Source organism: Nicotiana tomentosiformis, chromosome 6, assembly GCF_000390325.3.
Source record: "Nicotiana tomentosiformis chromosome 6, ASM39032v3, whole genome shotgun sequence".
Lineage (NCBI taxonomy): Eukaryota > Viridiplantae > Streptophyta > Magnoliopsida > Solanales > Solanaceae > Nicotiana > Nicotiana tomentosiformis.
The window spans coordinates 77,296,784-77,311,104 of NC_090817.1; the positions used below are offsets into that span (position 1 = coordinate 77,296,784).

Genomic DNA, 14,321 nt, shown 5'->3' on the forward strand with positions numbered 1-14,321 from the left:
TCTCGTCATCTATGCTCCATAGTTTGAGATACCCGAACATCCATTGTCTGGGATGTAAGAACAGAGAAATCAAGTATATGTGATGGGATCACTGGTGGACTTGGTGCTGCAGCAAGGCGGAGTAATCGAGCGAATAATTCATCAACTGTCGGGACAGACGGACTAGCCAAAATCTGGTCGCGTACTGAATCAAGATCATTAGGAAGTCAAGCGAGGGTAAGAACGAGAAACATCTTCTGTCGCTGCTCTTGTTGTTTTTCCACATTAGCAGAAACTGGCATCAACTTCTCAAATTCTTCCATGACTGCCTGTACTTAATCCAAGTAAGTAGACATATCCAATTCCTGCTTCTTTAAGGTTGTCATCCGCGATATCACATCATAGAAACGAGATATGTCATTAGTGTATAAGGTGTGTGCCTTTGCCCAAACCAAATAACATATCTGGAATGGATGAAACAAGGGCATCAACTTGGAATTAATAGATCGCCACAAGATGCTACATAACTGAGCATCGATTTTTGCCCAAAGTGCTATTGCCTTTTCATCTCCATCGCTAGACTGTTTGATTAGATGATCTTGAACACCTTGACCACTACACCAAAACTCGATAGATGAAGCCTAAGCTAAGTAGTTTGAACATCCTATTAAAGGTTCTGAGGTAATAATAATACTAGAGCTTTCAGAACTCATGTTTCTAGACCCAAAAGCATCAAATCCCAAAGACATTGTTGTAAATTATTACCAAATAAGAGAAAGAATCAACTGTAATCCACTGAAATAGTGTATGGAAATACAGAAATAGAATACTGAAATACTGTAGCTGCCGAAATCTACTGTAGATTTCGGAATATTACTGTAGCTGCCGGAAAAAACTCAAAGTTATCGGAATGAAATGAAAACAGTAGGGGTAGGACCGGAATTACCAGGCGACCCAACTGTTCTGAAGGAAGATTTTCAAAAAATGGCCGGAAGTGGTCGTACGCGCCGACGCGTGAGCTTCTGGTGGTACGTGGAGGCGCGTGAGGAGGCTGTTGCTGGAGTTTTTCACTGGGGTTTGGTCGCTGGACAGTGACGACTCTTGTGGTAGTGTTGGATTTTGCACAACACTGACAGAAATGAAGCAGATAGAAAACAGCCTTAAAAAAGTACTGATTTCTCTTTTCCGGAATCGCTGAAATTTATGCACATCGATAAGTCTCTCACAATTGCTCTGATACTATGTGAGAAGGCACGGGATAAAATATATTAGATGAACAATACAATATAAGAGATTCTTATTTATAGCTATACTATACAAGGACATACTACTCCTCTACCAATGTGCAACAATACTACACTATATACATGTTGTAAACTAACACAATGAAAGTTGTGTTAACCAATTATTGGCTTAGGTTATTACCAATATGATTGATACATAATACTAATTTATTTTATCCAATCAAAGTGTGCAGTTTGATGAATAAGTACAACTTTAAATTATTCACAAATAATTATAATATTTGTATTAATGTAACTAAATTACTATTTTATATTAACGAATATCTAATAATCGACGACCCACCTCTATGCTTATCCAATTTATGATTATTATACAATTCTTAATTCTTTACAATGGAATTCTAATTGTTTATATTTTCAATGGATTTATAGACCACCAGTGGGGTAGAGTATATATTGTAGGTTTATTGTAATTCATTGGCTGGAAGCTCTTCCACTCTATCTGCATCTTCCAGGTCATACGAGTTCATTTCATTGTCACCAAAATCATTCAACCCATGACTAAATTCACTAAAGCCATCTTTCACCATTCTTTCCTCCTCTGCTTCTAAAATTGGTGGCTATATTGTTGTTGTTGGTGGTGGTGGTGGTGCAGCTACGACATTTGAACCTTGATGAGACCTTTCAATTGGAACTTTAACCAATTCTTCGAACTCATTTTCAGTCACAAATATCTTCAAACAAGGTCAAAGAGGTACAATTGCAAATCATTGTCATTCTTAATTAAGGAAGGAGGAATCCTGTCCCTTTTCGATGCAGAGCTAAGCATATATGTATTATTCATTTGCCTCAGCGAACATGTTAGTTTTTCACGTTTAATGGCAACATTAACAAATTCGTCAAATGTAATAATTCTAGGTATACAAATAACTATTGTAACCTTTATATAGGAACTTTAACTCCAAACTATTTGGCCCTCCAACCCATTCACCAGAATAAAGACCACATACTATTGTACACTAATGGTCGCGTATTTGTGAACCAGTGGTCTATGGTACACTAGTAGTCGAGTACTATGCATATAAAATCTGCAGAAACCTAAATTAACAATGACGAAGAAGATGAGATGCAAACACTTACCAAATAAAAGAATTACAAAATATACCACCTAAAATAAATTATCAATCCAATGTACCGCCAATTTCATCCCCAAATCGACAGATCCAAAAATCCGCCAATTTCTAATTTCCTCTCCATAATCGATAAAACAAAAGAATGGGGCTTTGCGAGGAATGGGGAAGAAGGGAGACGACCTCTGTGTGAGGAATGCAAGAAAAACAAGTTGTAATGGAGGATTCAGCCGTGGAAAATGGGGATGGAGAAGTGATGAAACATGGGGAATGAGTTTTGGGAATTTTCTTTTTTTAAATTCTGAAAATATTGCATTTATATAGGTTGGGCCAAAGTGTAATAAGTAAAACATTAGGGATAAAGTCTGAACTTCCACTCTTCACTTTATAATTAATTTATTTTCTATTTAAACACTAATTAATCATGAATGTCAATCCTACAATAATTAATTAAAACAAGAAAGTCAATTGGCAATTCAAGTTTAAAAATGGGCCAGGCCACCAAGAGGCCCCAGTAACTCCCACAATCCCTTTTGAAGAATTAATTTAAATAATCGTCCATTGAATCACTTAAACTAAAAATAATCGGCAAATTTGTAATATATATGTAATTTATATATAATATGTATATAATCGTATATAATCAGTATAAAATCTATGCAAACCGAATAGAAAAAATAAATAATAAATCTGCCCGATTATTTTTGTAAATATCTTGACGCCTTTTTTCTTTTTCTTTTTTTTGGTTATTTGCGACACAAGGTAAGAACTAAGAACTATTTACATTCTTTGTACAGTACATCTACTAGTAAAAACTTATTTTTACTTGGTGTTTATACGAACTCAATAAATGCATGTATTCACATACTCCTATCACTAATCATAGTTCATTAATACATGTTCTCACCTTAATTTATTACTTAACAATAATAAATTAGTATGATTTGGTGTAAACACTAGATGCCGATAAGTTTTTACCCCACCAAGTAGTGTAAATTAAGGTCTTTAGCACAAGTAGAGAATACACAGAAGTTGGACATGAAACTGTGGGAATTGAATCTTTGAGCTTGAGGTTGCAGCATCTCCGCCTTAATTTGATTACTCGTACGGTTGAAAATAATTTGATATTAAATTTCATACTAAGTAGAGCTGTTCGATTGCAAATTTGTTTTTTTGTTACCAATGGACGTTAATCATTTTGTACGTAGTATATTATTTCACATAGAATTCCTTTTTTTTTTTTTTTTTTTGGATCATTGTATTTTGTCAACGAAATGAACGACTCATGAGATGATGAGCTTCGCACAGGTCTGAAGTTACTGACAAATTATAAAGCCACACCCAAAATGTCTCACACCAAACTTTGGAAATTCTTGGAACTAAGGAAGCTCCTATAGAGCACGTTTGGATGGGCCGGTAGTGAGTGACTTTTAAGTCAAAAGCCATTTTTGCTTATTTTTGTCATTTTAGCTTAAAAACAAGTGTTTAAAAGTACTTTTTACTTTATCAAAACATTACAATATGACTTAAAAGCTATTTTGGCTTAAAAGTACTTAAAATAAGTCAATCCAAACAGACTCTCAGTTACTTTAAGCTCGACAACTGCAAGAAGTCTCTTGATCTTTAAGCTGATAAAAATGCTTGCTCGTGCGTTATGAATTTATTGTGGAACTATAATGGGTGGTGGTTGTTGTCGTGGTGCGTTATGAATTTATTTCTAACTCATTTGAAGCTGTAGATTAGAGAAACAACTGTTACTGAATCTTACGGAATACACCGTATCGTGCTCATCCACAGTCAATGAAAGACCATATCCCTTTCCGACAGTTACAGGCATCATTTTATGTTGAGCATGACAAGGATGAGATTCAGATGGGAACAGATTCTCTGAAAAAAATCGCTGGGAACAGCTTGAAAAGCGAGATCAGCATATCGTTGTTTTTGACAGTATATATAACGATTAACGGTCCTAGAATAGCATCATAGAAAATGATGAAGATAGTATTCTAGAATTAGATATATATTAGATATATATTAGATATATATATATATAAGCTGCTCATAAGTTTGCATTAACATAAGCATTCAAATAACATCCAAGTGATCTCATGTAACCCAGGCATTTCTTCCGATCCACCTCAAGTGGATTCTTTCTAAAGCTCTCATGTTAGGCTTACTAAATGCGATCCTCGAGTGCTTTAAGTGGTTGCAGTTGTTCCTCAAGTAGATGCTGGAGTTTTCCATCCGAGTGGCACGGGACCAACATCATATATGACTTCTCTGTGGCAAGACCATACAAGTTTTATAGCTTCTGGAGTACCTATTCCTGCTCCTCTTGGGTCCCCAGCTGGACCAAACCTACAGTTGGAGCATAGTTTAGCACAGTTAATCCACTAAATAGGTGTATTACAAATTACAATTAAGAAAAAAAGATAAAGAAGAAGTTGCTGACCAGTGATTCTGTGGAGCCCCTGTTGTTCTTGCTCTCAATCCAGCATAAGTAGTTCCATTAACTGAATTTCCAATTACTTCCTGAAAAACGAGTCAACAATTTTATATAATTCGTTTGTGATCCAATGCCCAGACCTTTGCTGAAATAACCACACAATTATGTCCATGGGTATGGCTAAGAAGATTTTCAATTCTCAAATCTTCCTTTTCTCTTGGTTTTTCTTCTTTCTTTCGTTACAGAAATGTCAACCATCTTAACAACAAAGCCTAGCAAAGTTCTCAGTCTATACAGCAACCACATATGCTATGATGCATGAAGTTAATGCCAAATTATAAGCTCCAAACGATGCCAACAATTCAGTAAGCTAATGTAATATAAAGGGCTAAGCTCCCATATCCGTGAATCCAAACTCCAGTAGGTCAACGTGCCTTAATGTAGATATGGGACCTAAAAGAAACATGCGTAGCAAATTAGACAGGTTGATTGAGGTCATCCAGCTTTGACTGGGTATAACCTTATAGCAATATAGTCCAATTTTCTCCAGTACTGTCCAGAGCCTATGTAGGACTAATCGAATGTCTCCTTATATTTCTGAACTTCAAGGTATATAGATTTGAGATGAGCAGAATTTCATCCTTTTTCATGGCTCTTTGATTCTACAGTCGAAAATAGTAAACAGCATTGCTACTAAAACTTCATCACGTAAGTTAACTGAACGTTACACCTCTCTCTTCTAACCTTCCTTCCCTTCCTCCCTCCTTTTACACTGAGCTGGTAAGTAATAGAAAATTTAATCTGAAATATTTCTTGTCTATGAATGGCAACTGATTTGGGATGGGCATTTTTCCTGCTGCTATTGCCCTTTTTATTTTAGATTCATCAAATCAAGGGATAAAAATTATCATATAGGAATTCCGGGTGCTGATCTAGAGAAAGACTTCCTACGCTATTTTCTGCTAGTTTTACTTGCATGTGAACATTCTAGGTTGTACTGTAGAGAAACAGATATTTCAATCTTATTACTCCCGGGTATTCATATTTGACAATAGATGTATTAGTACGCAGGTAGAAGAATGTATTGCTAAATGTGTGCGCAAATAAATAGGTTCAACTCATATATCAAAAAGAGTAACTAGCACATTTTCTTACTTGCAGGAACAGTATGTCATTTGACACCACAGCAGCTGTTAAATGTGCATGCATCTTTTCAAGGGCGTTCAAAACCAGCAGAAGTTGATTATCTTTGTACTCAGTGACAACCTAGAAAGAAAAAGCACACACCAGCAAGATAAGACGATTAGTGAGAAAATCCAATAGCACTCATTCCAGGTCCAATAAGTACTAAATAGAATATTCTATTACCTGGAACGGCCCGAAAATCTCTTTGGTCACAAGATGATAATGTTGTTCTTTGAGTATTTCTTCAAGTGGTATGAAAATAGCAGTGGGTTTAATGGCTCCATAAATTGCAGGGATAGAATGGTTTTGTAAGGCTTCACCACCAAAGAGCAGTCTTGATCCAGGTATCTGAAGTAATTTCTTCGCATGGTCTAGCATTGCTTCAGTTGTAACCTGTAAAAAGAATACATTAACAATTATTGCCAGGAAGTTCTGACAAGATTGTTGGCATTACTTGACAATGTACCACTAAGAATGCTTAGTCCAAGAAAAAATGGAAAGGAGCAAGAAATGCAAGTATAGTTAGTATTGTAATCATGCTAACAAACAATGAGCAGGAATCCACTAAGATAAACATTCAGTTTCCATCTCACAGAGTCACGGATTTGATTTAACATGTTCAGATGGACTCCCGAGAAAACTTCTACACTTGTTTGAGTGAATTATATTCTGAATATCCAAAAGAGTCCGAAATAGATTCAGATCAAAGGTATTGATACTTTTCAAACCTCTAGTAAATTGCATCTAATGTTTCTAATGTCACTCCAGCACTCTAGGATCTAGACCATCAAATGATGGATACTCAAATCTCCACATTACACTTTGAGCAGTAGGCATTCTTACCGTAAGGACAGGACCAATAGTTAAATCATCTAACTTTCTTCTAGCAGAAAGCTCGGTCATTTTGTCTAAGAGAGAGCTTCTACCCCAATTCTGCATCAACATAAATGACAGTTAGAAAAGAGAGTTATCTGAATGAAATTTCACTTTTTACGATGCCTATATAAACAACAAAATATTTGTCTCTAGGCATTTAATTTCCATGGAGAAAAGATAGAAAAGGACTAAGGAAACCTCATGCATGAACAATATTGATTGAGCTGAACACTTCTGACCACTACATGCATATGCATCTTGATCACAAACCCATGCAACATAATCCACCTGTCAAAAGCAAATAATCACAACGAGTAAATAAAACTTGAAAAGAGCTTTTCCAAAATGCAATGAAGCCTGTCGATAATAGATTATGTAAACCTCATGGACATCGGGCCCAAGGATCTTCCAGTCAAATCCAGCATCTTCTAGTTTGACTCGACCGCTTAGGTCATCAGCTAACTTCTCTGCCACTCTTGAGCTACCTGTGAAGAGAGTCATGCGTGGTTTTCCCTAGAAATACAAATGAAAGAAACTATCTCAGGTAAATAAAAACACACTTCAATCTACAAAACAGAGCAGAAGTAAACCTGTGCAAACTAAAAAAAAGAGAAGAGAAACAAATCACAGACGCACACTTCCCCTTCCCCTACCCTGATATCAAAAATAAAAGCTCAAAAATGCATTATTGCATATAAAAGCATAATTAGTAGCAATTTTCACAAGTATATTCCATTTCAGTATTATTTCCAGTGAATCCAGTCAGGCGATATTTTGGATATACATGTCAATCAATTATGCTTTAATCCCAAAACTAGTTGGCGTTAGGGACATGGATCCTCTTTATCCATTCTCTCTACCAGAACCAGTTTATTCCAACACTGGTGAATAATTATATCTTTTGGATACACATGCATACACATAAAATTGAAACTTAGCGTAATTTTGCTGGATCCAAATAATGAGCATTTAGGAAACCATGCATACGTCCTAGGGTCCTAGAGATCTCGAAAGAAACGGATGGCTCACAGCAGCTTCATACCTCATAGACATCTATCTTTCAAAAGGAACAGGATAATAATGGCTGCACAAATGAAACAAACACCCCACTTCCCCCTGTCTAGACCAAAAGGAACAGGACAATAATGGCTGCACAAATGAAACAAACACCCCTCCTCCCCCTGCCTAGACCAAAAGGCTGTCCTTCTTCCTCCAATATTAGATAAAAATAAAAATCATCTTTTACCATTTCGTCGATTTAATCCAACCATCAAAGTTTTCTTTTCCACCAGAAAAAGTTTGAGAATGGAAAAGCTCTCCCATACTTTCCCCCGACTGATTCGTGAAACCTTGGCAAAAGACTGACCATACCTTGAGGCATGTATAAATACTAAAGTTGACAAGGAAAAGTAAAAACTAGTTTAAAAGAGAGCTAGATTTGGAAAAGGGAATTATTCTCAAGGGACAGAAAGTTTTTGAACGAAAATTTGTAATTGTCATTTGCCAATTCTTACTGATAAGTGGCCCAGAGAAGCTAATTTCAGAAACTAACCTCAATGAGTAGCTTATTCATCGTCTTTCCATCTGAGTTTATGAAATCCACGTTATCCGCAGGTAACCCACAATCATGAAGCAGTCGAAGAAATTGTTCCATAACAACACATACCTAACCAACAATGGAAGTCTAACTATAAGAAGCATATCAGAAAAAAAATTAAAATATTAACAGAAAGAAAAATAGAATATGAACAGAAATCTTCCTTCTTCTTTTTTTTTTTGACTAGTACAGAGATCTTCCAATTTTCTGCAAATTTTGTTAATTTAACACAAAGAGAGGAGTTTATAAAAGTAATTTTGCAATTTTTGATTCTTTGATAGATGAGAGTCAAGTTTGCTTCTTAGCTGGGCCTTGTCCAGTAAGTGATATTGCATGTTATATAGAGCCTATAAGAATTTCCATGACCCACCTTGCTATCAACTTTAAGGACTGGCTTATTCCCCATATATAATGCTCCCATCATCTGAAGTACAGGAATCTCCAAGGGAAAATTAAAGGGAGCAATAACCGCCACCTATAAAATAAAGTTTAAAATCAGGTACTGTGAGAAATTTTAATACTTGAAGTACCAAATATCCTTCAATCACATAAGAAAGTCAACAGGGGAATGTAAGAAACAACAACTTATGTGCTGCAAATTTTACCTATGACCAATGTGACCAAAAGCAGGCTAGGTCATTCATAAAACCATTCTGAAATAGTGAAGAATTTTTATTCCCATAAATTCAAGTGTTTTAGTGATTCTAGTTACAAAACTGTACCTTCAATTCTCAGTTTCAAAGTGAAAGATAGCATCAGAAGACTTTTTTGTTTAAAACTTTCCATTAAATCTAGTCAACAACAGCCAGAATGGTGCCTTACAGGTCCATAAGGCCAGCGAAAACCATGGCTCTGCTGCCCCAGATGATTTCCTGGTACTGCAAAAGACCTAGCTAGAAAGCGAACCTGCCAAATAAATCAAGTGTTCAGTGTTCAATCTGACATTTGCACTAAAGAAAATGGAGAAGTGAATCCTATGTGAAATAAGTCCTTCTCGCTGAACCTGAAGTCTATTAAGCTTTCAAATATTTCAGAATCAATTGAGCTAACATTTAACATAACAGTGAAAATAAAAGGAATGAGTAAATTGTTGAAATAACATAAAACAGCAATAAAATCACATGGATGTGAAAGCTACCCAACTGAACTGTTGCGCCGTGATTTAAAACAATTTTTTTTCTTAATCAGCCCCTGTATAACGTAGCATATGAGGTAATAGTTGTAGAAGGAATAATCTACCTGATCACCACAGAAATTTTCCAGAAATTTCTGTGTGACGAAAACTTCACCATGAGCTTGTTGGTAACTCTTAGGAGACACCCGCTGTATTAGCTTAGCAAAGAAGTCAGAAACCTGAAAGACATAAAGCAAATCATTTAGAGAATAAGAAGTAATTATGAATATCATAAAGTATTTGTCAAATAGGCTAAAGAGAACACCAGCATCCTTGCTTGAGTTATATATTACCTCAGGCAAGCCAAGCATATGAGCTGCTTTTGTAGATACGTCTCCAAGCATTAGGTACCTGAGAAAAATGGTGTCACTCAATTCATTTTTCTAAAGTCATCATTTCTTCCTTTCGATAAAAACTCACAAGAATCTAAAGGCTGGTCCACACACAGTTCAGCTAGACAACTTCACTGGGAAAAAAGACAAGAAAAAGACCAAAACATAATTAATAGCAAACCTTTCTGGTGCTTTGAATGGATTATGGAGACCATGTTTCGGGCACCTGGACAAGCTCTCCACAAATGGCTGCACAGGCAATAAAAGGACTTGTAAAATCATCATATTGAAATCTTTGATGTTAAAGATTTCTGAATAAAAGGGGGAAAAGTCTTTATATGACCGAAAGAGTAATTGGCCATAAAGTAGCAAGCCATTTGTACAGAATAACAGACTCCACAGGTTCAAAGACTCGTCTGGAAAAACACAGCCCAAAGAACTATGATGCATCCAAATTATGTACCTGCAATTCTGATTCATCTACTTCTGCAACTTTAATGAATGGCTGCCCATTCAAGGGATCCAATATTGTATTCCAACTAGAAGATCCTGTCCACTTCCCCTGCACTGGATGGATGAAAACCACCAGTCAATTAGATGTAGCAGTAAACTAGAACCATGACAAGAGTTTGCTATTTGTATATCTATAGAACACACTTTGAAAAAGGAAAGAGGTGAAAGAAAGTGATGTAAAACGTTCTTAGCGTCTCTGTTACTAGTTTATCTTGCTTGCTAACACACCCCTTTTTGCTTTTCCAAGTATATGGTACATAAGGAGATTAAGAGAATTCAAAACGTTCTAAAAATCTTTGTACAAGTATACGCATCTATTACTAGGCAAATGTTGGACAGAAACTAACTACATATCAATGACCGTTTTCAGCAGCTAGCTGAAAAGAACATTTACATACCCAAGTTGTGGACTTCAGCAGGTTGAGAGCCTGATATTTCTTCAGCTTTTACCGTAGCAAAGGGCAAAGTATGATTTGATCTGCATGATGAAAGACTAAATTAAATGCACTAAATGAAAAACATAAGGAGCTAGAATTAATGTCAATAAAGCCAAATCATATGAAATAATTGATCTTGTGGAAAATTATAAAAAAGTTGTGACGCATGACGTGCATTACGAGTTCGATGTGAGAATGACTGTAAAACAACACCCCGAATGCTTGGTCCATACACGTTGATTGATTAGCTCAAAACGGGAAATTGAGAATATTCAGAGTCATACTTAAGCAGAAAACAATATCTAAGCTAAGCATCACTTTCATGGATAACTAGCCCATATCATGACATAATGCAGACGCACAGAAGAAAGAAAGAAAGAAAGAAAGAGATTTAAAAAGCGACATTAGTATTCGTTCTCAAGTAGAAAGATAATCTTAATCCTGCAGAAATTGCATTTAACTAAAAAACGAAGGGACTTCAGATTCTACAAAAACAGTTAGCCCATACAAGATAAAAAAAAGTAGTAGGTTGATAGCTTGTAAAACTAATCAAATTTTAATGAATCCTCACAAGAACAAATGCATTGTAGCATGCTCTCCAAAGCATGCGGCAAGTGGAATGAGCATAATTTGACATTGTAAATCCAAAAGTAATAATCAAAATCCAATTGTTGAGTCAATTGACGACCCTTAATAACTTTTAGTTGAAAAAACATTAACTTGTAAAACATTTTTACCCAAAAAGTTTCTTCTTAAAACACCATTTTCATATATATATATATATATATATATATATATATATATATATATATATATATAAATCTATCTTTTTAGAAATGTAATCACTTCGATCAACTAGTTCGGCGTTGAGGTGATGTTCTTACTGTAGATTTTCAAGCATCCAACTAGTATCTAATCCCAATTCACCTTACTCAAAAGAAATATGAAACCAACAACACCCAGAAAAATATACTGTATAACTTATTCAAAGTGACCAACCTTTTTTTTTTTTTTTTGTAACAAATGCAATAACACAAATACCTGGTAAAATTGAATGAACTGATCCAAGAAACTCTATTTTTCAACTGCCTGTATGCGGCTACTCGATACATGATGATTAGAACTGGGTAGAGAGTGATAAAGCCACTGACTGTAAAGCTTCAAACTTATATAATTAGGTTAAAGAAGTAGTAGATGCGGAAATGAGTACAAAGTAGGTAAAAGTTCTGTACTTTTTGTTTGTGTCAATCAGAGAATCACGTGTTGGTCATATATTTGTTGCGTGATTCACTGCCGTTGAATTGCAACTTCAATTTTTAATTTTTACTAATATTTATACTTTTTATTTATTTTTTGATCTGTATACTTTTTATTTATATTTATAAAACATTTTGGAAGTTAGTTCTTAAAAATAGTTAGTAGTACGATTACGTGTCTAGAGTAGTCTTTTCTTTTTTTTGACTGGTGACGTGTTTAGATTAGTTTTTGAGAAAATGTTTTGGCCTATGTAGTTGTTGGCCTGTTTTTTTTTTGGTTTTTTTTTTTTAATAAATCCTGGTATAATGGTTTGATTTCCATGAATTTATTCTGTTTTTTGAATCCTAACTTCACCCGCTTTGATTGCTTTTGAGACTGCTACTAAAAACAGGTATGACTTGGTCTTAAGTATTTATCTTGATCAACTTCTAGCCTGATTGGCTGATTTTATACAGCTATTCACTTTTTATTTTATATATAGCTATTCACTTATTCATTTATCAAGTTGAATGCTATGAATTTAAAATCTCCACAAAATATTAATTTCAAGCTGCTTTAAAATCAGAAAATAATCAAACAATAATTTATGTCAGGTTTTTAGTGGTAAGCAGACCAAAAAATGAAAAAAAGTAAACTTGTGAAAGAATAACGTAGATGATATTTTGAGACTTGATTTCTCAAAATCTTGAAATTTTAATTTGGAGAACGTATACGTTATAGAGGTATCATATTTTATCAACCTATGACTATAGGACCGCATTTCGCCTTCGACTATGCTATACTGATAATCCAATCATTTAAGTCTATAATTGATGAAATTGTATGAAAGACGTGAATTGTAGAAAATTCTTTCTTCTGATAATTTTTCTCAATGATTTGTACAAGAATATATATATATATATATATATATATATATATATATATATATATATATAGTAAAAACAAGGAAAAAGAATATTCATATGTATTCCTATTTGTCCACCTATCTAGTTTTTACATGTTATTGTATAACAAAATCCCATCAATATCGTGATGTCACCTAACACAACCCGCTAGGTAAGCCAAACAATATAAATTAGTACTACAATGGGAAATTACCAATATAATAAATAAAATTGCGAAAGAATTTAATACAACTATCCTAATGACTGCAGTATAAGTCATGAGTCACTATGATTTAGAGTACAACTTCAGTTTGAGGAAAAATATATCATCTCTTTGAAATTTACATAAACAGAGTTATAACTTCTAATCTACCATGAACAAATGGCAGCTTGTATCGGAAGTGCTGGTACGTCTTCAATGCTAAACTCTTGAATTCTGCAGCTGCTCTTTCCCAAATATCTGCACGTAAGGTACATAAGTATAGTATGAGTACAACCAACTCCATGTACCGATAAATATTTTGACTAACCCCGGTGAATCAGTAACGAGATTTTTAAGTCAAAAGATACTCACTAGTATAACATGTTCAATTATATTTGCAAGATAAACAACACTAGAAATAACAAAGTAAGTTACAAGAGAAAAAATGAGAGGTAGTAAATGATTAACTATAAGAAATCACTGTCAGTTTCCTCAATATCACAACCAATTCTTTTCTAACAGCTCAAGTCATGATATTAAAGCAATAACCACGAAAATAATATAGTAAACTCGTGAATCTTCATAATATGAGGAATGTGTTCAAAATATCAAATCAAATAGCACGTCAACTGTCACGATCCCAAATTCCCTCCGTAGGATGTCGTGATGGTACCTAGTCTCTAAGACTAGGTAAGCCTATCAATGCGGAATAAAAATTGAAATTTGAAATACATAAACTACAATTCAAACAATTTCAACTCCCAAAATCAGGGAGAAATAAGTCACAAGCTTCTAAGAATTTATTCTCTATGTCTCTATACATCAGAGTCTAAAGCAAATAAGAAAAACAACATAGTAAGATAGAAGGGGACTCCGGAATCTGCGGACGCTGACAGATATACCTCAAAGTTTCCTCATACAGCTAGTTTACTGATACCTGGTCTAATAAGGTGTACATGAATCTGCACAAAAAAATATACAGAAGCGTAGTATGAGTATACAACAGCGGTACCCAGTAAGTGCTAAGCCTAACCTCGGTAGAGTAGTGACGAGGTCAGGCTAGGC

At 34.8% G+C, this 14,321-nt stretch overlaps 1 protein-coding gene across 1 annotated transcript; it reads right to left on the reverse strand.

Annotated features, from left to right (window-relative positions):
- Positions 1–4,357: 4,357 nt before the first annotated feature.
- On the reverse strand, positions 4,358–12,136 carry LOC104094076 (delta-1-pyrroline-5-carboxylate dehydrogenase 12A1, mitochondrial). The gene is made up of 16 exons (XM_009599937.4): positions 11,955–12,136; positions 10,875–10,954; positions 10,427–10,530; positions 10,145–10,212; positions 9,925–9,982; positions 9,697–9,810; positions 9,280–9,363; positions 8,828–8,932; positions 8,413–8,526; positions 7,242–7,373; positions 7,059–7,148; positions 6,828–6,917; positions 6,168–6,377; positions 5,955–6,065; positions 4,806–4,885; positions 4,358–4,711 (listed from the first exon to the last, which is right to left on the reverse strand). The coding sequence occupies exons 1-16, from the start codon at positions 12,023–12,025 to the stop codon at positions 4,573–4,575; spliced, it is 1,650 nt and encodes a 549-aa protein (XP_009598232.1). The 5' UTR covers positions 12,026–12,136; the 3' UTR covers positions 4,358–4,572.
- Between the last annotated feature and the right edge of the window lie 2,185 nt (positions 12,137–14,321).

Excerpts from the sequence above, each read along its gene's own strand:
- LOC104094076 (XM_009599937.4), bottom strand. The coding sequence starts at position 12,025 with ATGTATCGAGTAGCCGCATACAGGCAGTTGAAAAATAGAGTTTCTTGG. Across the intron at positions 9,364-9,696 it reads AAAATTTCTGTGGTGATCAG|GTTCGCTTTCTAGCTAGGTC; the intron begins GTAGATTATTCC and ends TTTATTTGGCAG. Across the intron at positions 7,374-8,412 it reads TGAATAAGCTACTCATTGAG|GGAAAACCACGCATGACTCT; the intron begins GTTAGTTTCTGA and ends TTGTATTTCTAG.